The following is a 24,568-nucleotide window of genomic DNA, read 5'->3' on the forward strand; positions in this document are numbered from 1 at the left end:
AGCTGGCACGTCAATCTGCATAGCGGTGGGATGTGCAGATAACATTTTTGGTGTTTGTGCTACAGCTGACAGATTTGAGGGGCACCTTGGCCAAAAAGAGGTGTAGTTTAGAGGGAAAACACACCTCGTTCAGTCCTCCGTTACCCTCCTGGCAGCAGCAGAGGGAGCCAAACAGAGAGTGAGCGACTTCCCAGGGCTTCAGAGCAGTGACGGTGACAAATGGCTCCAATACCCTGATTTGTGATGTGTTCGTAGATTCTAATCAAAAGAAGAAGAATCGTCTAATATATGTTATAATATTTTTAGGATTGTTAGACATGGAATCATAAATCTTTCCCCTTTAATGAAATTCACCTGAAATACCTGACACACATTTCAAGTGCCGTTGATTTCAAATGGCAGTATTAGTTTGTTTAAACTCAAGCATGTCTGCAAGAGCTTTGCTGGACTAAAATCTTAATGAAATGTGTACTAAAATTTTGGAAATAATTTAAATAAATACTTCTTCAAAAGTTTTTCCTGTGTTCATCAACAAAGGAAAATCTGTCAAGGAGGAATTCTGTCCTAACTATCAATTGGGCGTGTTTAACGTAGGCTTAGTTAGAGCTACTATATGTTAAGTAAATTTGCATTGATTGCTAAAGTCCTAGTTTAGTTGCTTTCCTTGTTTGATTAAATGTAATCTCCTCTTCCATGTTCATTTAGTAATAAATGGAAAGATAACATTGTGGAGTTCATGGTTCAGGTGGAATACAAAAATGTAGTAGAACAGATGAGAATTTTTGCATAAGTAGATCCGTTTAATGGTAAGAAAGCTTAAGCACACAGACTTTTTAAAATATTTTTTTAAACTACTTTTAGAAAATAAATTTCCACTACAGTTTTCTTTTTTATGCTTGCTTAAGGCAACATCATTTCTTGACAAATGATGTTTTAAGTAATCTGCCTCCTTTGAGATTAGTGATATATCCAAGATTATCTGTATCTCACAGCCTTTCCATAATTCTAAATAAACTGCATGATAGAAAGAAGACTTCATTTTTCACTGCATAAATAAATTTTAATTTCTTTGCTTTGAGTTGAAAAAAAGATGAGTGTAGTCCATCTCTTCTCTCACAATTTGGCTATTAAGATATCTTTATCTACCAAATAGAAAATTACTAGTTGCAAGTAAATTAAAGTTCCTAGTTACAATAAATTAAAAATACATTTTTTTCCTGCTAATGAAGAGACTGAAAAACACTTGAAGAAAAGAGGAGGGATCAAGATCAAGAAAATTGACATGCATTTTTAGTAAGCGACGTAGTTTAATCCTAAATCCTACTTTCTCCAAATGTATCCAGAGTACACCTCTTCCACAGATTAACCTGTTGATAGAGTTGTAGGTGATAGAATTCTGCACTATAACTACTAATTACTCTTTTTCATGATCATTTCATCATCAAAGTAGTAAAAGGCAATAGGAAAAGATGTTCTGAACACAGGTAAAGGCAGAAGGGGTCTGAAAACTTTGTAGTTTGAGGAAGATACAAAACTCGTTTCAAACTGAGCCAGCCATCTTTCGTTCACCCTTAAATCCTGCAGAGAGACGCTGTTCTGTTCAGTTACAATGCACTGGCAACAGGCACTCTCCAAATGTTATTTTAACAGGTGAAGGAGTCCACTGAAGGAAATAACATTTGTTATTTGGAGTATATTTTCATACATTAATCTTAATTTTCTGCAGTTCAGCCAGGGTCTCCTCAGAGTATGCATTTGTTGGTGACAATTGCTGTGGAGTGAATGGCAGCCATCTGTACTGCTGCTCATCTGCGTTGTCCCACTTCTGTCCGGATACTGAACTTTATTTACATTCACTAATCATTATCTGTTACGGAACGTGCTCAGATATGAAACCCTCTATGACAGTGTTTAAATATTACTTCATCTCATAAAAGATAAATTAGCAGACAATGTTTGCCATTGAAGGTCTAATAATGCAGATGTTTAGCTTAGCTGTGACTCTAGAAATCACTTAACAGAAAATCTAAAGGGAAATGTATAGTATAGCAATTGCTTGTGGAAATCATCTACATGTTTTGCAGACATCATACAAATGAGGGAGATCGTCTATACCTGGATAGCTATGCTGTTTGCAGAGTGTGAGGCCTTTCTGAAGAGTCTGTGAAGATTGGCTGGGCTGCATGATTTTGGATTGCCTTATACCACACAGGTGCTAGATACAAGCAGCTTTTAGTCTTACTGCTTAGTGCCCATCTGCTGACACTGAAGAAACAACTGCCAGATTTCTATAGCTTTGAAGATCCATTTCAGAAAGGGCATCTTTCTCATGTTGAGGGATAATTCCCTTTTCAGAGGGAAGCGTGTGTAAGGCAACAGAAGCAGCAACAGCAACAAGAAGTTAAAAACAAACTTGTAGAGTTTGAGTTTGTTGAGGGAATTTAAGGTAGATTTTAGGAGAAAGAAAGCTCTCCTGCATCTGTAAGTTGTTCGTTACACTGCAAACTCTTGCTAGCATCATAGTAGTATGTAGAAATCAGATGTGGGTTTTATTGCACTACATGTTGTGCAAACAAAGTAAGGAGACATGCCTTCTTCAGTGAGATTAAAAGAATCTCAGGGATGGATAAATAAATAAATGGGCATAGCAGGTATTATAGCAAGTGCATAGCAGAGAGGATGAAAATTGAAATGAGGAATGTAAGCTTATGCAAAGTTTACAAGGTCAACATTCTGTTATTTTGGTGAAAAGACTACAGATACCATATTAGCTGTAGACATACATTTCTAATGGTGCAAATGAATAGAGGGGAGCTTGCAGAGGCCTGTGTTTTTCTCTGCCTTTTCCTGGTGATGATAGGTTGACTTAGCAGTGTGATTATAATATGTAAGAGTCTGCTTACTATGTGAGTAAACTTAAAAAAAAGAGGATTCAAAGTGATCAGTAGGGAACTACACCCAGAATTAATCTGCACAAGGTTAACTGATGCAGTGTAAGAGGCTGTGACTGTGACAGGATCTGGTGGCTGTTCATACAGATTAAAGTATTTATTATTCATATTTTGTATAAAACCTGAATTATTCTAGGCCATGTAGTAGTGAGAACAGAAAAGATACCTTTTTTTAATGTTTAAAGAGCAAGGTGTGGGATTCACCTCAGTTAACTTTAAAAGCTCTGAGGTTACATGTCTCATGTTAACTTGTCACTTTAGGCTTTGTCTGTAGTCAGGGAAGAAATATGGGCACCTTCAAAGCACTGATCATCCAACCTGATCTCCAGACAGCTGCTTCAAGGTGCCTTTTTCTTCCACTGGCATTAGAGGGAGCCTTGATCACCAGCTGACAGTAGACACCTGATTTTTGACATTTCAGTTTCTGTGGGTGAATTCTTGTCCATGAAACTGACTTGAGTAAAGGTCAGAGGCTTCAGTCCTCTGTACAACAGTCTGACAAACTCTTTTTGTGATTTTGAGCCAGATATTTCAACAGATAGTTTCAAAATTAGCAGATCTTGTTAAAAAGTCTGGCTCTTGTCCTTCTTCCATTTCCTCCTCCAGGAAGTATTACTTTCCAGCCTTTGTAGAGAGATTTGAAATTCATGAATAAAATGCAAAATAAAACGGTGCAGTAGGATTGTTGTTTATTCAGCTTCAAGTGGAACTGAAGTGTTTCTGAAAAAAAAAAACCCCAAAACAAATAAAATTATTTATAGTACAAATGCACAGCAGTTCCTTGAGACTAATATTTTATGGTGGGTAGAGGACTGTTACTGCTGTGGAATTTCCAATAAGTAATTTCTTTAGTCTTGTACCCTACCTTTCTGGCATACCAATGAATATCAGGATAGCTTATGAGGCTTTCAGGTTAGAGTTAAAACTAAAACCAATATTTTTCTCTCAGCTGTGTGAGTGTACTGATATTATTAGTCCCACGTCTGCTAGCCTCTGGATATTTCCCTTTCCAGGACCATCGTCAAAACGAACTCTGGATATGACTATGTTATGAAAAATATAATATCAGTGGGAAAAGAAAAAAAAAACAAACATGAAAATCTGACATCCACATAGTATCAGTACTGGATCACATAAAGAATAAAGGCACCAAGCCCCATTTCAGTCTCATTCCTTGTGCCAACTGTTTTCCTCTATGCTCTCTTATTCAAGAGTTTTCCACTACTAGGCCTTAGGAATTAAAGTTAAATTGCTGTGTGAAATTCTCACTGTTAGGGAGTTCCACATCTGGTTCATCCTCCCTGGATGTCCTTTTATCAATGCTGGGGAAACCATCGCAGATCCCCATGACTGAAGAAGTAAACTAGATACTTGTATGGTCAAAACAACAGGTGTATTGCTGTGTTCATTCTTCTGCGCTCCTCAGGCGCGGGGCTGCTTCAGAGGCACCCACAAGCAGCTCTGGTGACATGATTTGTTACCGTTTATATTCCCCTTTTTCACCCCCATGCTTTGTCCTCTGCCATGCTCATGCATTCCCAAATAAACACCCTGTACCTGTTTATTCTTTTCCCACTATCTTCAATGTTGCTGATTTTACATCCTCATTCAGTATTTAGCATAGGGTTTCCCTAGTAATTTCTGCCTCGGTCAGCGGTGCTGTTAAACTAGTACCCCTGTTTGTGCTGTTTCTCAGGTTGCTATCATGTTCATGTAGCATCAGGTCAAGGTTAGCCATCTGCGTATGCATTACTCCCTTTTTTATATTTGTGATGCCTGGTAATTTCTTACATTTTATTTTGTTGGTGTAGCTACAGTTCAGATTCAACAGTTTGCATGCATACCCTTGCACCCAGAAGCCAGCCTGGTGAAACTGGTGGTGGAAGCACCTTCTCCTTCATCTGCTTGGTCTGAGTTACCAGAGACAGCCCTCATGGCCAGCGACAGCTAGACCTCGAGGGAAACACCACACTTAACCTTCTGCTTTCTGCCTGCCCTTCCCTTCTTAATAAGGTCACAAAACACATGCGCACGGTCCAGCCTGTTGCTGCATTTTCTGGCATATTGCTTTGTATTTCTTCCTTGGCTGCCTTACAGTGGTGACCCAGAGTGAGAAATGCTCATTAACCCTTCTGTCCTGGACAAGAAGATGGCCTGCTTTCTGGTGACTTTTTCCATTCTCTGCCTAGTCTGGCCTCTGAGCCATGTGGAGAAGCTGCCCAGAAAGGGTCAGTTACTGTGTGCCGGTCGTCTTCCTGGAGAACGTTCATCTCCCATTTACCCAGGTTACCTCTGTACCAGCTTGACAGTGAAAACTGATTGAATGGGAATGGCTGCATTAAAAAGATCTGAGACTTATGCCAGATTTTTTACAGGGAAGATGCTCTTCCCCCAGCTAGAGGACAAAAATGAAGAGTTCAGAGAGGTTGATTGCTCCACCCACTTGGCTTAATTCAGGACAACACTCTAAAGACAACCTGCCAGCATACAAGGTCATCTACAGAAGTTTCCTTTTGATACAAAGGCCAAATAAATATTTAGGTGTCACAGTGGAACTTCATCTTTTCCCAACTTTTTTCCCAATTATTTGCTTGGGAACAGCAAGAAGAAGTGGAAAAGTGCCTTTTCTAGTGCCTGAAGTAGTTGCTGCTGCTGTAGCCTCTCGCCTGTGTGGTGTATCTTCCTCCTTGGGCTTACACATGCAGTAGGAGGGCATTGGAGATTATTTTTTTCCCGAGGCAGAAGAAAAGAAACCCAATCATAGGGAAAAATTATAGACTAAGTAAAATGACAGTATATCTGGTTTCATTTATCTGTCTAGTATCAGCTTACATTTCCCTGCCATCAGACCATCATGTCACATAGCAGTCTGAGACAGCACCTGCAAACCAAGAAGGTAGAAATATAATGATGAGGGTTAGAATTAAATTTCTCTATGCACAAAAAAATTGCGTGTCCTTCCACATACAGATGGCTCTTGATATGTCATAAGACATATCACCATGCTAAGTAATAAGAACTATACAGTAGTTTCTCTGGTTAAAAAAAAGAGACTTTGCACCCTGAACCTTATGGTTTGTTTCTTATTGACAGTTTAGTAGGACCCTAGGTAATACTTAAGAAAAGGGATGATTCTTTGAGTTCAGGTTTGAACTAAATCCAAATTTTGAATGAATGTAGGGCTTTTTCTTTTTTGGCATGGTCAACTGATTCTGGAAATGCCAATCTGCGGCAAGCCAATCATACTGTCACAATAACAGCGCTACGCAAATAAGATTTGTATTTGGGTACAATATGAAGGGTGAGCAGAGATTGTCCTTTAAGCTGTCCTTGTAGGTAAAAACAGCCCCACTGAAATTCAGCTTAGACCAGAACTTTGTCAAAGAGAGATTTAAACAAATCATTTAGGAAATATATTTAGAAGATACAAAATATGACTTTGGGATCACTTCATTACATGTTCTTTGTTTAAATGTAGCTTGTCTGCCCTGATTCAATTGCACTTCTGTTTCTGTAAAATATTTTGCTTCCCATACAAATTACAGAAAAGAATTTTCAAAATGTCAGTACATGTTAAGCACTTAGTATTCATAGGATTGTCTGAAAAGCCCTTTTGCTATGCAAATTAATATGTAAAAGTAATTTCTGAATGGGTATTCATAGAGGCATTGTTCAGAAAAACAATTAGCATATATTTACCTTCCAGTGATTTCTGTAAAATATAGATTTTTTCCTTGAATGAGGAATGATTTCCCAAGCTGAAGGTGTACACGTTACAACTAATTACATCAATATATTGTTTGCTTATTAACGGATTTGAATTTTGTTTACTCGTTCCTCCACCAAGTTCAAATCTCAGTGATGGAGAATACGTTCATTTGTTTAATTATTCATGAAGCATGTCCTGTGTGACTGTACTATTCCCCACCCTGTGGGATGAGGTGACTTTTTTTCTCAGTTGCTTTCAGGAGCTCCTGTCCCTGCTGACTCTTTCTGTCCTGTCCCCTAGTGCACCTGGTAGACATCTGGAACGTGATAGAAGCCCTGCGGGAAAACGCACTGAACAACCTGGATCCCAACATCGAACTGAACGTGGCTCGCCTGGAAGCTGTGATTTCAACTATCTTCTACCAGCTCAACAAACGGATGCCAACAACCCACCAGATCAACGTGGAGCAATCCATCAGCTTACTGCTCAACTTCTTGCTAGCAGCCTTTGATCCGTAAGTCTGTCTCTCATAGCCATGTGTGCTTCCCTCTTCTCCCGACTAGTGAAAGGATTTTACTTGCTCCAGAAATATCTTCGGGAAACAATTGAACAAGCTAAATTGGGACCCAAATAATGAGCGTGTGAATAGCACTAACTAGGGAGAGAACCTAAATTAAGGACCTCTGCTTTCCTTTCTGTCGAGCCAAATTCAGCACAACTGTGTTTTCATCCACTTACTCAGACTTGTTCCAGTTTATATCAAAGAAGAATTATCTACAGAAACAAATATACATCCACTTATAATTTCCCTTGTTATTTATTGACACACCAATGTCTGACACCACTGCAATGCCTCTGCAGCAGTGCCATGGGTTAATAGCTCATTATTTTGAAAGAGCTCGTTTCCCTGCAAGTTCTTGCAGCTGTAAGCAATTTTTTTTTTCTGGCTCATGTCAGTGCAGCATGATTTTGAGACCATGACAGAAATAGGATAAAGACCTGGAGGTGACAAAATTCATGTTGTTTATTACTGCAGGGGACCCATATTACAGAAAGGACAAGTTTGAGATTGAGTGGACCGCTTACCCTAACAAGTATACTGTGTGTACAAATTACAGTTTCTGAATACTTAGTCATCAACCTGTACTGCCATATTTGCAATCCTCAAAACGGAATTGTTGGAGAACAGTGATGACAGATGCAGAAGACCTATTGCCTCTTTATGGCTTATATTTTGAAAATTCACCAGCTGAAAACACTGGCCATGACACATTAAAATAAGGATGCTGCCCCTCTCCCCCTCCCTCTTTCCCATCCTCTCGCTTCAAGGCCCCGGTGCTGGGTGTCATCAAACACCTTTGGGAGCCAGACCAGCCAGCGGCTCAGTCACCATGGCAATGGGGAGAAAAAGTAGATGTTCCACATGAGGAGGCAAACTCCCCTCCGGCCCCTCCAAGGGGAAGAAAAAGAAGCCAATCCATTATGAAACCATAGCCTTCAGGAATATTTTTTGTCCCCACAAGGGCAATAAAAGAAGGAATAGGCATTTTATTCTATACCTCTGTGTCTGTCATGAGAACACTAAAGGATGATGAAAATGACCAGATGCATGCATTGCTGCGTGGTGCAAGCAAACTGCTTCCTGGCTGGTAAACACAAGGAAAGACCCACAACTGTGGAAGCAAGTCCTGTGATAACATGCTTGTTTTGTAGCTCATTGTAAAGGGGTCAAGATCTCAGGTAGACATCAAGGCTACTTGCAGAAAAATGGAGGAGAGGAATTTACTCCCCTGTAGGGAAATAGAGAATGTGTTTAAGGGAGTAAGGTTTTGCTTTCCCTGAAAACACCTCATGTTCTGTGGGTCATGACCTGTTTCTGGGCTCCCATCAGGCCCTCCCAGGGGTGAGGAGGCTGTGATCCTCACTCCATTCACCAAGCAGCAACTCAGTCTGTCATGCTGCCTCCAAGGGGGGTGTCCAAGATGCACTTCCCAGAAGGACAGAAACACCTGAAGGACCCCCAGGAAGAGGCTCTCAGCTCTGGGGTCTGAGGTAGGGACTGGCTGCCTATCACCCCATTTTAAATACACCAAACATCTGGGATGAGGTTTGAGTGCAATCTGAGATATCTACGTTCAGGCTTCATGGAGATGTGCATCAGCTAGATCTCTCTTTACTGTAATGGGAGTTTGGACACCTGTTGCACATAGTGATGCACAAGTTAAGCATCTGATTCTCAAAATGTGCCCTACCCTTTAGTATGGTTTAGGTTATTGAAGCTTTTGGTCGGGTGTTGGTTTAGCAACTGCTGGTGATCCAGATTTCCCCGTTTCTGGGAAACAGAGGGAGGTGGCTTTACATGCTACAGGGATGGTGTGAGAGCTGCTGTGGTCTAACCACAGCTGATGTCTCTGCTTCCGATGTTGCTCCCTTCCCTCCCCTCGTCTGAAGTGCAGCGGAAAGGTCCTTCTCTGTTCAAGTCTACCAGTTAGTAGAAGATGGAGCAAGGTCTTCTGCGGTCCCACGCTCAGAGGGAAGCAAAGCATTGCATATAGGGGGAACAGGGTGGAACTGTGAGGAGGGATTAAGTCTTTTTGTCACTCTCCCCTCATTTATAGAAACTGGGCAGTTAAACTAAATTACCTGCAGTCTCCTCTGATGAAAAAAAGGGTTTCACTAAGTGCTTGAATCATACTGAAAGCACGACAGTCACCCCTAAAATAATCCTGTTATCTTTGAGCTGGGTTCCCTCCTCTATTTCTTAGGATTATGTTTTAAGGAAACAGTTGGCCTGCAGAAATGCTGTCCAAATTTCTATGTGGCCACTGAGGAATTATTTTTCGTGTTTATTAATGAATGTTAATGTGATCACATTTGATTCTATGGATGCAGACGACAACAAAAAACCCCCCAAACCGCAAAAAACCCAGAACAGCTTTCTAAGACCAAACAGTAGACCAAGACCAAATAGCTCTTCAGTATGAGAAGGCTGTTATGAGTGATCATGGGTGGTTTTGGTGTTTGTGGCTACGCAGAGCGATGGCTGCTCCTGCTGTACTATGGGCAGGTCCAGAAAAGGTTGTGTGGTTTCTCACGTCACATTTGAAATACAAAGAGATTGAGAAAAAGAGTCTGTGATTTAACATATATGAAAGGACCACAAGAGACAAGTTAAGGTGTGATTTAAAATCTAATAAGCCTACCACTGTCTCATTTATTTAGTTTGAGTTAATATATACTGCCCCGTGTGTACTGTGCTGGCTGAAGATCCTCCAAGCTTTAAACAGAGCTTCTTCCTTCGTTTGTAGCCTGCTGAAAACCTGGCAGGTTTCTCTACCCTCTGGCAGGTTGTATTTCCCTAGGCTTGCAATACAGTCTGCAATACAGATGTCTTCTCAGGACCTAGAAACTGGCTAGCAAAACTTAAGAGGAACCATGGTGCAATGCTGTGGCATGTGGACCACTGCTTCTGCTGAACTTTCATGCCAGGTTTTCAATATTTTTTCACAGCCTTGGGGATTCATTAGGCCTACAGGTCTAATTTCCCTGCTGCTCAACCCTGAAGTGGGGGAAAAGTGGGGAAAAAATAGTAGTGTGTAAGATTTTATGTGACACTGAGTGTGATGCTCCTTCATACTAAGCCAAAACTGAAGTGCAACCTTATAAAACTGCAAGACAACAAAATCAAAATTCACAAACAGTAACAGTGCTCCAATTAATTTGCTGTTAGTGTGTGAAAGTCAGGATCATGGGATAGAGGACCCCAACAGACCAAAACCAGTGAGCAGAATGAAGCAGACGTTTAAAAAATCTGGACAAAAACATGCCTGATTTGCATTTTTAACTGCATGTTAAAATTGGGCAATAGCTTTTGCTTTAGGATCTAAGGTGATTAACGGGCTTTATGAAATAATAGCATACTTCCTTCACTGGCATGCAAGTACTATATAAAAAGATGACAAGTTCAAACCTCTCTGAAAAACCCGTCCCAGGCCAGTGTCAAAGCCTAGGCAGCTAGGCGGAATGTCAGCCTCATTCAATCAAGCCGTTCCCAAAAAGACTCTATTTAAACAGTCTGTAAAATATTCTGTGCTAGATCATCTTCAGCACTGTCTCAATATTACAATAAAGCTGTTCCTGCTGCAAAGTTTAACTGGCAAGAAAATAGCTGATTTTAATCTGTCCCTTGACATACCTGTCCTGCGAATGGAGCTGGGAGCTTTGGGCTTTGAAATCTCGCTGGAGGGGCTTGACTTCTACAAAGATAAGAGGAAATATTCGTGCCCTTGTTTAATCAAATGCACATTTGAATCATACTGAGTTCAATACATAAAAATGTTCACTGTCTGTTTTGGAAGTATAACTTCTTGCTTGTCCAGATATTCAGAGCTGTAAAGTGTTTAAAGAACCTTATGAAGTTCAACAAGGACAAGTGTAAGGTCTTGCACCTGGGAAAACATAATTCAGGAGTGCAGCACAGCCTGGGATCCACCTGGCTGGAGAGCAGCTCCGTGGAAAGGGACCTGGAGGTCCTGGTGGACAGAAAGCTCAACATGAGCGAACAGTGTGTTGCTGCGGCCAAGAAGGCCAACAGGATGCTGGGTTGCATCAAAAAGGGCATCACCAGCAGAGAGAAAGAAGTCATCATCCCGCTCTACTCAGCACTGGTCAGGGCACACCTAGAGTACTGTGTGCAGTTCTGGTCCCCTCTATACAAAAAGGATGTGGACAGGCTGGAAGGGGTCCAGAGAAGGGCCACCAAGATGATCAAAGGACTGGGAAGCTGCCATATGAGGATAGGCTGGGAGAAATGGGTTTGTTCGGCCTTGAGAAAAGGAGACTCAGAGGGGATCTCATCACCATGTACCAGTACTTAAGGAGTAGCTACAAAGAAGATGGAGACTCCCTTTTTACAAGGAGTCACATGGAGAGGACAAGGGGGAATGGACCCAAGTTGCTCTTGGGGAGATTCCAATTGGACATGAGAGGAAAATTTTTCACAGTGAGGACAATCACTATTGGAATAATCTCCCCAGGGAAGTGGTTGACTTGGCCACGTTGGACACTTTTAAGAGTGGTCTGGACAGGGTGGTGGACCACCTTGTCTAGGCTGTGCTCTTCCTAGAAAGGTTGGACTAGATGATCCCTTAGGTCCCTTCCAACCTGTGATTCTGTGATTCTGTGATCTTTTCTCCACCTTTGTGTCGTGGTTCAGCCTCAGCTGGCAACTAAACACCACACAGCCACTCGCTCACTTCCCCCCCCCACCCCTGTGGGATGGGGAAGAGAATCGGATGAGCAAAAGAACTTGTGGGTTGAGATAAGCACAGTTTAATGATTACAATAAAATTATAATAATAGTACCAATGATTATCATAATAATGACAATAATGTTAATATAATAAAACGAAAAAGGAAGGGAAAGGGAAAAAAAGGAAAAAAACCCCACGGAAACACAAACAATACAACCGCTCACCACCCGCCGACCAACGCTGCCTGTCCCCAAGCCACAATTGCTTCCTCCCCCCCGGCCAGCCCCTCCCAGGTAACACACTGGGCATGACGTTACATGATATGGAATATCCCTTTGGTCAGTTTGAATCAGCTCTCTTGGCTGTGCCCCCTCCCCTCCCGGCTTCTTGTGCCCCCAGCAGAGCATGGGAAGCTGGAAAAGTCCTTGACTAGTACAAGCACTGCCCAGCAACAGCCCAAACATCTGTGTGTTATCTCAACAGGTTGTTTTTTCCATGCTAATTTCAAAGCACAGCACTATCCCAGCTAGAGTGAAGAAAATTAACTCTATCCCAGCTAAAACCATGACACTTTGTTAATCATTGAAAACCATAGAGACCAGCTAGCTTTTACAAAGGAAGTCCAGCAAAAAAATGCATTTCAGACATCTGGTCATTATGCATTTTGCTCTCCTAAATGAAAGAATTTTGCTTGATTCCAATAGATTTCCTGTCTGAAACCTGTTTGTGAAAACAGGAATTTATAATTACAGCCTCTGACATTTCAGAATTGGCTGCCCTGATTAAGGTGGGCAGTAGGAGACCCACAAGTAACCAAAGAAATTTCATTACTCTTGGAAAAGATAACTTAAAGTGTTGGGGGAGCACCACTTCGTGTCTAGTTAATGAGAAAAATCATATTTTCTCAATGTGCATTTCATGAGACGCATTTGCTATTTCTAAAGATGTGATGTTATTTTTTTTATAGCTTTCCCCACCATATGGCTGTCTCAGGATGAGTGTTGCTAGAGAACCTGACAAATGTCAGTGTACCATTTGGTACCGCTCTCCTTGCTGACCTGAAAGGCAAATTCAGGCCCTGGAGCTGGACTTAGCCTTGCATGGTGTGTGAATTTTATCAGGCAGTCTGTGGGGCTTCCTTGCTCTGGGGAGAGGCTGTTTCTCTCTGCAGCCACGCATTTGAAGAGGAAACCTTCTGCTCTGCTCTGGTGTCTAGAAGCATGTATTATTTTTTGCCCCTTTTCCCCAGGCAGCAGGAGATAACCTCAAGCCCTAGCCTTCATTCCCCTTCCTAAGTACTCCATCCTTTGTTGTTGCTAAGTGCATGTCAGCTTCAAGGTTTGCCTTCGCCATCATTTATGGTGCTTTTCTGTAGGGATCAGAAGAGTAGCCTCAGTAAGAGAGGTGCTATATAAAATCACAATATTTTCAGTCCTCTCCTATTTCCACTAGTAAAATTTATATCTCTTTGCATTAGCCAGCCTAAAGCTTCTTTCAGGGAGCACTGACTTCAGTAGAGATCTTCATGCTGCTGTGAGCCACCACTTCAGCATTTGCTTTTACACAGCAAGCGCTGCGAGGCCCTAGTGCTGCCAGTCAAGGGCATCCGTAGAGCTTAGACATAGCTTAGGGCGCTTCAGGATCCAAATGATATTGGCAAGTCTTAGACCCCATTATCTTGTCTGTTCATTAGTCATACATATTTATATATGCGTGTGTCTATATGTATGCACACACATATATATTTGGAGGGCAAATTGAATTTATACTGGCTCTAGTGGTGCTTTTATGAATACAAATGACTGATACAAAATACAGTGTCAAAACTAATCAAATCAAACTGAGAGATTGAAGAGATAAATGAAATCTTTTCTTTCTCTGTTCCATAACTATTTGAGTATGGGAAAGCCAATGGCTCTGGGGTGGAAAGCTGAAGGCGAATTGATACGTGTCTGCCATTCAAGAGTATAATTCTTTTAGTAAATGTAACTAAACCTACCGGGAAAAATAATCTAAATCTGAAGCACTTCCACGTGGGCTTTATTTTTTCCTCTAATCCTTCCATTGCTTCTTAATAATGCCATTGCTTCACTTAGCATTTATTTTTCTTAAATATAACAACTCTTTTAAAGGCAGATTAAAACCTCATGATGAAACAGTGCAGAAAATAAAATTCCCAAAGGCTAAAGGGTAGCACACCCAAAAGGAATACAAAATGGACAAATTCTCAGCCATAGCTGCAGCAGTGCTAGGTCCTGGCTTACAGAAAATAGAATCCATCCAGCAAAAGATGGAAATACAGAAGACTGGAAATGTCTATACTCTGATTTTAATCTTATGAAGCTATTCAAAGAGAATGCAATGCCATGAAAAAGAAAATATGCATTAAAGCCATCATTAAAGAACATAGTAAAGATTTATTTCTTAAATACTGAAGTAGTGAATTTTGTTGTCTACATCTTTGGTTGATTTTCTGACAAAAAGTAGAATTTTACATGTCTGTAAAGAATATTTAGAATTAGTATTTAGAATCGTGGATTACATTCAGGTAGAATTGAATCCCGTTCACCAAACTGTGTAGGTTATTAGCTAGCCAAGCTTAGGGAATTGGCTCATTTTGTGAAGTCTGAGTGACTTAATAATGAACATAGCAGTGAAGCATGTAGCATGCTTTAAGGTACTGATTTGAATATGCCATTCATGTCTACTGTATATGTATATGTTACTGTGTAAGTAAGTCTGGCATGGGGTGAGCAGAGAGGGAGACACAGTCACAGGCTCTGTGTCTTTCCAGAATCAGTTTCTTTTACTTCTGATCAGACACAATTTTCTTCATTAAAATTGTGACAATCAACAGGGTAATTTAATAAATATTGGTGGAGAGCTCAATTTCTATATATTGCTATTGCCAGTGTAGTTAGACTATCTTATATATGAGATAATTCTATACATTTTAACAGGAAATCCCTTACAAGCATAATGTTCCCTGAAAGAGAAAAAACGGAAGGTCGCAGGACCTCCATTTTCAAAAAATGACACAAAATTTTATTATCTGGTCCCGTCATTAGCCCTATCAGTAGAATTTAGAAAGGGACATGGGTGCCATTTTGCTAAACTCACAAATACTGTTTGTCTGTCTCTTTTTAAATCATGATGACAACGTATTCTCACTGATGTCATTAAGCAGACATACAGGAAAATATTAAGTAATGCCAAGGACTTTGGATGACAGATAGAAGTTGCTCCAGTGCAACTGTGGGCTCTGACTGCCTTAGAGTAAGGCTCAGAGAATTTCAAAAAACCCACTCGTTTCAATATTTGGATGCCCAAAAAATGAACTTTAAAAAGGAGATGAACTTAGAGGGCATGTTCTTTGGAAAGGGACTGGACATTACAGCATCTTTGTTCTGCCAGTCATGTGAACACTCTCAACTTAGCTTTGCCTAAACTGGGGAAATAGGTCTTTTAGGAGTTAAGAGTGCCTTGCAGTGTGTGAGGTCATGGATTACTCATGCAGCTCAAATATACCAGGGTTTCTGTAACGGCAGGTAATCATCAGGGACCATCATGACTGTGGAGGGAGAATGAGGATAGCAAGAGGAGCAATAAAATTAAGCCATTGCGTGCTTCAAGGCAGTTGAAGGAAGAGTTGGCAATGTGCTAAAGGCGAACACAGCATCGTCAGAGAGCAATATATGGTCTGATCCCTCCAGGGAGAAAAAAAAAAGTCTTTTATTTTTACCTGAAAGTGGCTGGATTTACAGGAATAAAATACATCTTTTTGCCCCTATGGCATACGCCTGTATGCATTTGAGTTTTAATAGCGTTATTCATTTTAAGTTGAAAGTAGAGAGCCAGACATAGCTTCAACTTGAACAAACCAGGGACAAGACTGTTCTACCTATGACAACAAATGTCCTTTGCTTATTCTTATGCAATCATGTGGCCCTTTTCAGCTTTTTCACTTTTGTTGCCAGTGTTGATTTTTGCACTTATTTACAATCTTCTAGAGACAGAAGATACACAGTGCACTTAGGGTAGGGAGGCCGTGAGTGAGATAGGTGCCTTCCAGTGCTACTGTAGCACAAATAGCTGCAATAATCATCACCTTAATGTATAATGAGGTAAACAGTTTAATACTGAGATTTACATACATAATAAATATGTTCTGAGATCTTTACAGAACAATGTACTTATGCGTGTTCCCACGAAATAAACTTTGATTTTAAAATTATTTCTTCATATGCGAATTGCACGTAGTGTGCATTACAATACAGCATGTTGATATAAATTTTAAATGGAAGGAAGTCCATATTATAAAATATGTCTACTTTCTACTTTTGAACAGGGAAGGGCACGGTAAAATTTCCGTCTTTGCAGTCAAAATGGCCTTGGCAACTCTTTGTGGAGGAAAGATCATGGACAAACTAAGATGTAAGTCTTTTTGGTGATATTTTTACCTGTTAATCAGTACAGATAGGAAGAGGGAATTAGGGTAAGTTATAGTTTCATAGTTGCGTTTGGGATTTGCACTATATGCACCTCCAAGTAATTCCCACTAAATGTTTGACTGAACTTCACACCAGACTTCATATTTTTGAAGCCAAATTGCATATATTGAGGTTCTGATTGGTGGCTTTTTTTTTTCCTTTGAGATGACTGAATTCAAAAGTAGGTGCCTCAAGTGTTCAACGTATGAAGCATCACTTAATTTCTTCAGACTTTTTTTAATACCATCTTTCTTATTTCACACTTAGAAGTACAATATATTTATGCACTATTTATATTTCTTCCCACAGGACACATACTAATTCCATCTACTTTGCAAAATAGATTCTCATTTCATAAGATTTATTGGCAGTTCCCCAGTAGCCAAGGCATAGTTTACTTGCAGCTGCAATGCAAGATTTTCTGTTTAGTGCTGTGATATCTATAGCTCAGGTCCAAAACACCATTTTCCAGACTTTTTGACCACAGGGTTAATGTCAACCTTCAATTTCCTCTGAGCCATCTACCACAGCCAAAGCAAACTGAGTTTACAAACTGCTGTTGTTTAGAGTAGACAACTAGAAGTCCCAGGTGCTAATTTAGTCTTCCAGATTTGCTGCCATTTTTTAATATATTATTTCTATGTAGAAACTCAAATGTAGACTGAACTCAAATTATAAATTATAAATTGAACACTGTTATAAACTGAACAGTGTTTGTTCCTTGAGCGGTGTCCGTCCAGTGGAAGGCTGGAGTACGATGGTGATTTTTCAGGTCAGCAAGTCCCAGGGTCCTGTAGTCAGAAAATCCCTCCCAGGTTCCTGGAAATGAAGCAGCTGACATGACAGCCTGAAAAATGATAAAGAGTTCCTTAGTCTATGATCCCCTGCTAAGCTTAGGATACTTCTAAACAAGGGGAAAAGTAAAGGCTGAGAAGCATGCATCTCTGGAGAAATAAAACTTTGCAATATTTTTATACATGAACCAAAAAGCAAAAAAGGAGAAAAGTCAAAAGTAATGCATTTGAAAGATCTTCAGTGCTTTGTGTGTCCAAAACAACAACAACTGACTTAATGAACTCATTGTTAAGGTTTAGATTTGACATGGTAGGCTGGCAGTAGGCAAAAAGCTGACGTTGTGTATCTTGTCAAATTAGATCCTTCTTATCTGATTGAATTACTGCCTCATGCCCTGCATCAGACTTCACTTAAAAAAATGACCACACACGGTGACAAAAAAGCAGGAATATTTTAATATCAAAATCAGCTACTTTTTTACAAGTAAATCATTCTCTTTTTTTTCTATTGAAATTATAATTAAAGATGCAGCAATAGTGGATGTTTCCATAAGCAGAACATGTTGCTTAGTACACCTCAGTTCAAACAAGATAGTACTGAATTAAGAGCAAATCTCTAGCTCACACTGAAGTTGCTGTGTCCTTTTCTTGTCTTTTCCTCCCTCAGATATTTTCTCAATGATTTCCGACTCCAGTGGAGTGATGGTTTATGGCAGATATGACATGTTTCTGCGGGAGGTTCTCAAGCTGCCCACAGCTGTTTTCGAAGGGCCTTCATTTGGTTATACTGAGCAATCGGCAAAATCCTGTTTCTCACAACAGGTAAATGAAGAGTGCACATCCTAGACACAGGATCTCAATCACCCCTCCGAGCAGGCCAAGACTTTCTTCCTTTCTTACACGTATGTGCATATTTGCCCAGGAGACGCAGGGCTGGGTGGAGCGGATGTCCACTTTGCTGATTTCTGGCATGTAGGGTAGGTCCCTTCAACAGGACCTCTGTAGGTCTCTATAGGTTCCCCATACGACCACAGAGGACAGAGCCTTAGTCAAAAAGTGAAGCAGAGCAGGATCTTAGCTTACATGTTCCTAAATTAGGGAGCCTGAGGAGACTAACTTCCTAATTTAAGCACCTACGTTAGATACTTATATTTAGGTGATAGAAATACCCCAAGACATGCAATCCTCCGCTCCAGTTAGTTGTTGTTTCTATAAGCGTATATGAGACTTCCAACTTCTCCATATAAAGCTCAACTTCCACCGAAAAATTGAACGACATGTTTTCCAGGTGATATTGTACACACATGAGATATTTACTAATGAGTAGAAAATTGCCTTAAACCTTCATTGAAAACAGGAGTCAGTAGGTAGTAGGAAATCCCTAGTCTCTTACAGATACATCAGTGAGGTAGGGTCAGGAAAACAATTAATTCATCCTAAAGAAAATACGAGATTTTTCCACAACTCACCAGACTCTGCAGGTGCAGAGTACAGTGCATTGGCTGCAGCTAATACCTCACACTTCGAAAGATCCCATAATTGGGGCTTGTTGTCCACTTCTCCAATGGAGAAAGAGAGAATTCCTCTGGCTCTTGCCACACATCACACTGTATAATTCCATAAACATAAAGCGAGGGAAGATGCTGAAACTGGGAAAATGTTAGAAATAAAGTGGTATTTTCCTTCTCTTTATCCTTCCATTCGCTAACTGAATACTGTTGAACAAATAAGTTGAATGGAGCATGAATAGTGTCATTTTCATGCAAAATAGAGTCTCATTTTTTGTTTTCCCTCAGTTTCATCACTAATCAATAGGCACTCCAGTCAACTGAAAGGCATTGTTGAAATTCATTTATTGAATCATCTCTCAAATCATTTTAAATGGTAATGTTTGCATATATGAAGCTAGTCTTGTTTCACAGGGGGAGGCTTAAGAGAGCACTTCATCTTATGTTGAAGAATTTAGGTAGTGAAGAGACTTTTGGTAGTTTTGTGTTAAAATAATGAAAGAGTGCTCCTGCATGGCAACAGGACAGCCAAGCTTTGCATGTTGGACATGGTATTATTAAAGATGAAAAAAGCAATTTCTTTTCTTGAAAAAATGTCATTCAGGCCTCATTTTCTATCTAAGCAGCCATCAGAAATAGCATTTTCACTGACATTGCATCCAAATGAGTGGACCAGATGTACTGAGGTATCTTAAGACACAAAGTCTTCAAACAGGCATTAGATGGTTTAGTTCACAGTGTCTGCTTACAGCTAACGAGAGCTGGGTCTCTGACTGATGTAGGTACACAGCACATTTACAAAGCTGCTGTCTTGCATCTGTGGGCAGCCAAGTGCTCTTGTAAATCTAGTCTAATATTTCACTTGAATTCACTTTATGTAATTCTCCTTACATCTTCACTAGGGATGAACCAGAGTTTTGAAATGAGACTCAAAACAACATATCCCTATGACACTCTGATATATGACACTCACAGTCTTAGTTGTGAGACTAAGAACACCGTAGGTCATTCCTTCACTGTTTTACATTGCACTTAGTGTTATCAAAAGTTGGGATAAGTTTGGCACTCTGTTGTTCTCCTCACAGATAACTCTTGCCTTTCATCCTTCTAATACATAGATTCCTCAATTTCAAGGAAATAAAAAATTCTGGGAATGATCTTCTGCTCATGGTGACAAATCCATTTCAGTTTGCATCCGAAAGGATTTTTCCTATTGCAGAAATGTTTTGTTATTCCCCATTGTACTGGTTTATTTGATCAAACCATGTGTTTTCTTCCGTCTGTGAACCCCTGCTAGATTGAATGGCTATTCAAAACAGAAACAACAGTGTTTCCTCATCAGCAAATTTATGGATCAGAAAAGCCAGGGCAAGTGACTTAATGTTTCAGAATACAAATCTGTGGCTCAAAAAGGAGTTTTGTCACCACCACTTTCCCCCATAGGTAGGATTAATGTGATATTATACTGTATTTCTATTTAAAAAGTGTTGTTATTGTTATAAAAAGCACTTTTTAATTTTCTTTTTTTTCCCAAACTAAAAAGATAGACACTAGCTTCATTTTCTTAGCACTTGGCTAAGTGTTATTCCACAAATCTAGACTCCATCTGCATGTGGCGTATATTTAGAAAACAGCTTTCATTTTCAACTTTCCCAGCAGCTGAAAAAAACTGCAGGAGGAAAATGCACCTTTTAAAATGTATGGAGATTGCTCTGCTTATGTCCTTTTAAGGGACACTGCTTTCTCTAATCCATAAAATCTGTGACCACCAGAGGAGTTTGGCCATAAAGCTGTCAGTGAAGCTAAGTTGCTTTATTTGGTGCAAATCAGGTTGTAAATTATAGCTGCATTCAAAAGCCTGTTCCATTGTGGAAGAGCTGTTCTTGTCTTTCCATCTATTTGCTTGTTTAGACCGGTTGTGTGTTTGCTGCCGACTTACCTGCCTTCAAGAGCAGAGGGAAGGCTTACTTAATGCTACTCAGCTCTGCAGCGTGGGGCACTGGAGGACCCTTCTTTTCCTAGACTTAGTTCTGCCTTTTCTCATCCTGTTCTCAGTTCTGCTGCGGACAGCACAGGCGTTTGCTGTCAGCATTGGTCAGCAAAGCCGTGCTGAACATCCACAGCAGATCTCCAAAAGAAAGATCCTTTTCTGTGAGCTGATGCTTATAATGTAGGAAGCCTATTTGGGAAGTGGTTAGTCACTCTTCATGGGTGGGAATCTCATTCATACAACAAGAAGGTGGTACCTGTTTATTTGGACTTTCATACTGCGCTTATTGCGGGAAAAGGTGGTATTTCAATAGATTTAAGCTCATATTCTGGCTATTCCTGTTCATTAAGAATCCAGACCATTTTCACAACTAGGCTGAAGTATTTTCTCTTCTTTTAGGGACAAATACCTTTATTTACTTACCACTGTCTTGCAATATTTCAGCACTGACACTGTTAAAGAATGAGATGTTTTCCACTGATCACTCATTGTATAAGACAAATAATGATTTTCTTTACATCTGGTGGCAATTGTATATAAATGCAGCACAGACACTCCATCTGGAAATCTCGGGTCTTAAAAGCACTCCACAACACATGGAGATGATACATGTCACTGCATAGCAGCTGTTTTGCTTCCTCGTGGGGCAACCACAATTCTTTAGCAAGTTATAGCAGTAGCTTATGCAATCAGATATGAAAATTTAGCAATCCCTTTGGATATGGGGATGCTACTTTAATACTTTAATACGTATGTCTGTAAATTATATCTGCACACATTCTCAACAGTGCTCAATATTTTTGCATCGTAATTTTATTTTAAAGGAAGGCTCAGTTGCTGATTTCTTAAGGACCCTCTGTCCTTGGCCACCCAGTAGCTGTGTACTTTAGTACACACTTATGTAGCCAGTATACTAGGTATACTAGCTAGTATATAGAGCAAGTAGAGCAAGTAGCATATAGAGCTAGATATAAGTAATACTATATTACTTATATATACTATACTACTATATGTACTATATACTATACTACTATAAGTAGTGTATAGAGCTAGATATAGAGCAAGTATTATATAGAGCTAGATATAGAGCAAGTATTTCTGGTGGAGGTATCTCAGGCTGAAATGTTGCTTCTACGTCTGAAAAAAAACAAGTTAACTAAGATTTGTGCTGACTTTTTCCAGGTGTCTAAGAAACTTAAGGCCCTAGATTACTTTTTTTTTTAAAATCAACAGAGATATTTTAGAGTTTAAATCTCTCTGAAGGATAAAGGAGCATAGGCCTTTAAGTGCATTCAGGTGTGGAGAGTTTAGGAACAGTTGCAGTCCCTGAGTGTTTGCAAACACAACATCCCCAATCATAGCTCACCCATAACTAGTTGCCATCACTCAGCAGACAAGTGTAGTTTCTTAAGTTACAGTAACACAATTGCCTGTGATGATCTGTCATTACCCTATATTTGTTTTGAAATTATACTCCCTTGTCATTATTTTCTTTCATTTTCTTTGTTGGAGTACCATCACAGTGGCTTTTCATGTGAAAATTGGTAATACATAGTGATGCCCTACATGCACTTGTATTCATTATGGGGTACTCAAAACACATGAAAACATGGAGAGTTGCATGCCAATCTTATTCACAAAGCATCTTCAGGCAATGACTTTAGAGGAGAGTCTTGAAGTGGGTTGGAGCTAGGTGTCTCCAACCCAGCCTTGTGAAAAGGACTGCTAGTCATCAGTAGTATGCATTGTAACTACTAAAAACAGTCTGGAAAAGATTTGCTAGTATCACTTGTTCTTTGTATTAAACCACGGCTACACGCAAACAGCGTCTGAAACTTGTTCCCAAGTGTTTCTGCAAGGGCAAGATAAAATTATTTTGATATGTCTAATTACTGATTCTTTGTGCATGTTTGTTTGCTTGTTTGAGCAGAAAAAAGTCACATTAAACACTTTCTTGGATACTCTCATGTCTGATCCCCCGCCACAGTGTCTTGTGTGGTTACCACTTCTGCATCGACTGGCAAATGTTGAAAATGGTAAGTAAGAGCTGCTGCTGAAAAACAGTTACAGGAGCCAGCTTTTGTGTGATGATTTTCTCACTCTGTAGATGGTTTTGTAGGAGCCACTGTACTGGGTTTATTGACTCCATGTGCTATTTTTATAGTAACTGGTAAAATATTTAAAGAATCCTGTTGGTCATTCGGCCAGGAACATGGTTTGATCTTTGCTATGCTCAAGAAATTATCCTGATCGTGTCCTCTCCTCCTGTACTCTGGATAAACATAGAGCAATAGGATTTGATCCATTCACACACTTACATTTGGTAAAATTATCAAGGTCACAAATTTCATTAGCTATGACATATGGCAGCAGAGAAAGAACAGCTTGGCAGTTTCCGTTCGTGCAATATTCTGGGCAGGAGATGTCCAGTGCAGTACAAAATATCAGCCAAAAGGTGCTTATGAAGGGTCTCCTCCTAAGCCTACACTGCCAGGCAATATACTCTGAAAAGGAAGTTCCAGATTTGTCCTTATCCTTTGCTTTTGTGGAAGATGAGGATTTAACTGTGAGATGCCACTTTCTCCTCTGGAGTTGTCTTTCCCCAGAACGAGTAGATCACAGATTTTAAGACAGGAAGGGGCCATGAAGGTCGACTCATTTGATTATTGCACTGTGCATGTTTCATGTCCCTGGACAGTAACATCTTCCTCAGCCCTCCGACTTTTTGAGCACCTGGGGAAAAGTTCACAGACTCACAGATGTAGTCGTCCAGCCAAACCCTTCATATACTGTTTCTGTAGAAGGAGCTGCCCCACTGGAAGTGTGGGGGCAGAGCTAGAAAGCTTGTGCATCTCATCTTACTGTGTGCACCACCCAATTTCAGCTCACAAACTCTATGATTCCTTAAGTAGTCCTGGAGGAGTTCCCCAGCTCCAATGCAGCCACCTTTTGCTGTCCAGGAAGACCAGCACTGCCAATATCAAATAGAAAAACCCATGAGACAAGAAATGCCTTTTTACTCTCGTGTGTATCTGGGTGTACATCTTCCTAATGTCACATTTCTTGCTCGTGATCATCAGGAGGCAATGATGTTGACAGTCATTATTCCAATGCTTTAAATCTAGAAAAAGGAGGATTTAAAAATGGAGGAAGTTTATACAAAAATTTTAAAATATTAACTTATCAAGATAAATAGATCTTTGTAAACAATTTTCCAGCCCAATATTTTGCCTCAGAAGTTGTTGTGTAAGGGGCTTGTTGAATATTCATGTGTTGTTGCTCCCTTGAAGGTTTACCTCTAATGTAACTGAAGCTTTGGGATGCTGCAGGGAAAAAGAAGACAGGGGGCAGGAGGAAGAAAAGGTCAAATATAGTCATCCTGTTGGGCAATAAAAGTATTTATGCCATATTTCCAAGAGGAAAATGGGACCAGTGGGAGGGGAGGTGTGCAGCTATTTTTTGGTGAAAAAGGAGAAGGAGGAGGTTGTACATGTTCTTGTACTAATTAAATCCCTCTTCCACTGAAAGGCAGCAAGGTCAGTAAGGTGATGTTCCCAAGTCCTTCTTGGCTACAGAGCCAAGCCAATCTACCTCACCTTCCTCAGGCTTTTGCCATCCATCCCTGTCCCTCACTAGCTTCGCACTGTTTCCCAGCCTAGAGCACTAACCCTTCCTGCTGCGAAATTCTGGCAAGGAATTAAAACCCTGACACAGTCAGCACTGATCCAAATCCTCCCAGACTGAACCTTAAAACAGAAGAGCAGAAGGTGTCTGGGAACAAGGAGATATACAGTACCCCGTGGTAAATTGGGTACATGCTGTAGTGAGGAGGGAGGAACAGAAATAGCACTATTGCCAGGAGAGGGCTTCTAAA

At 40.2% G+C, this 24,568-nt stretch overlaps 1 protein-coding gene across 15 annotated transcripts in view; it reads left to right on the forward strand.

The window, feature by feature from the left end:
• Nucleotides 1–24,568, forward strand: part of DTNA (dystrobrevin alpha) — a 238,214-nt gene that overhangs the window by 160,533 nt on the left and 53,113 nt on the right. For all 15 annotated transcript variants that reach the window (XM_075084962.1, XM_075084963.1, XM_075084966.1 and 12 more), the window contains 4 exons: nt 6,961–7,174; nt 16,261–16,346; nt 17,864–18,018; nt 22,625–22,730. In XM_075084962.1, coding sequence (XP_074941063.1) covers nt 6,961–7,174; nt 16,261–16,346; nt 17,864–18,018; nt 22,625–22,730 — 561 coding nt within the window. The remainder of the gene's footprint in view (nt 1–6,960; nt 7,175–16,260; nt 16,347–17,863; nt 18,019–22,624; nt 22,731–24,568) is intronic.

Source organism: Phalacrocorax aristotelis, chromosome 2, assembly GCF_949628215.1.
Source record: "Phalacrocorax aristotelis chromosome 2, bGulAri2.1, whole genome shotgun sequence".
Lineage (NCBI taxonomy): Eukaryota > Metazoa > Chordata > Aves > Suliformes > Phalacrocoracidae > Phalacrocorax > Phalacrocorax aristotelis.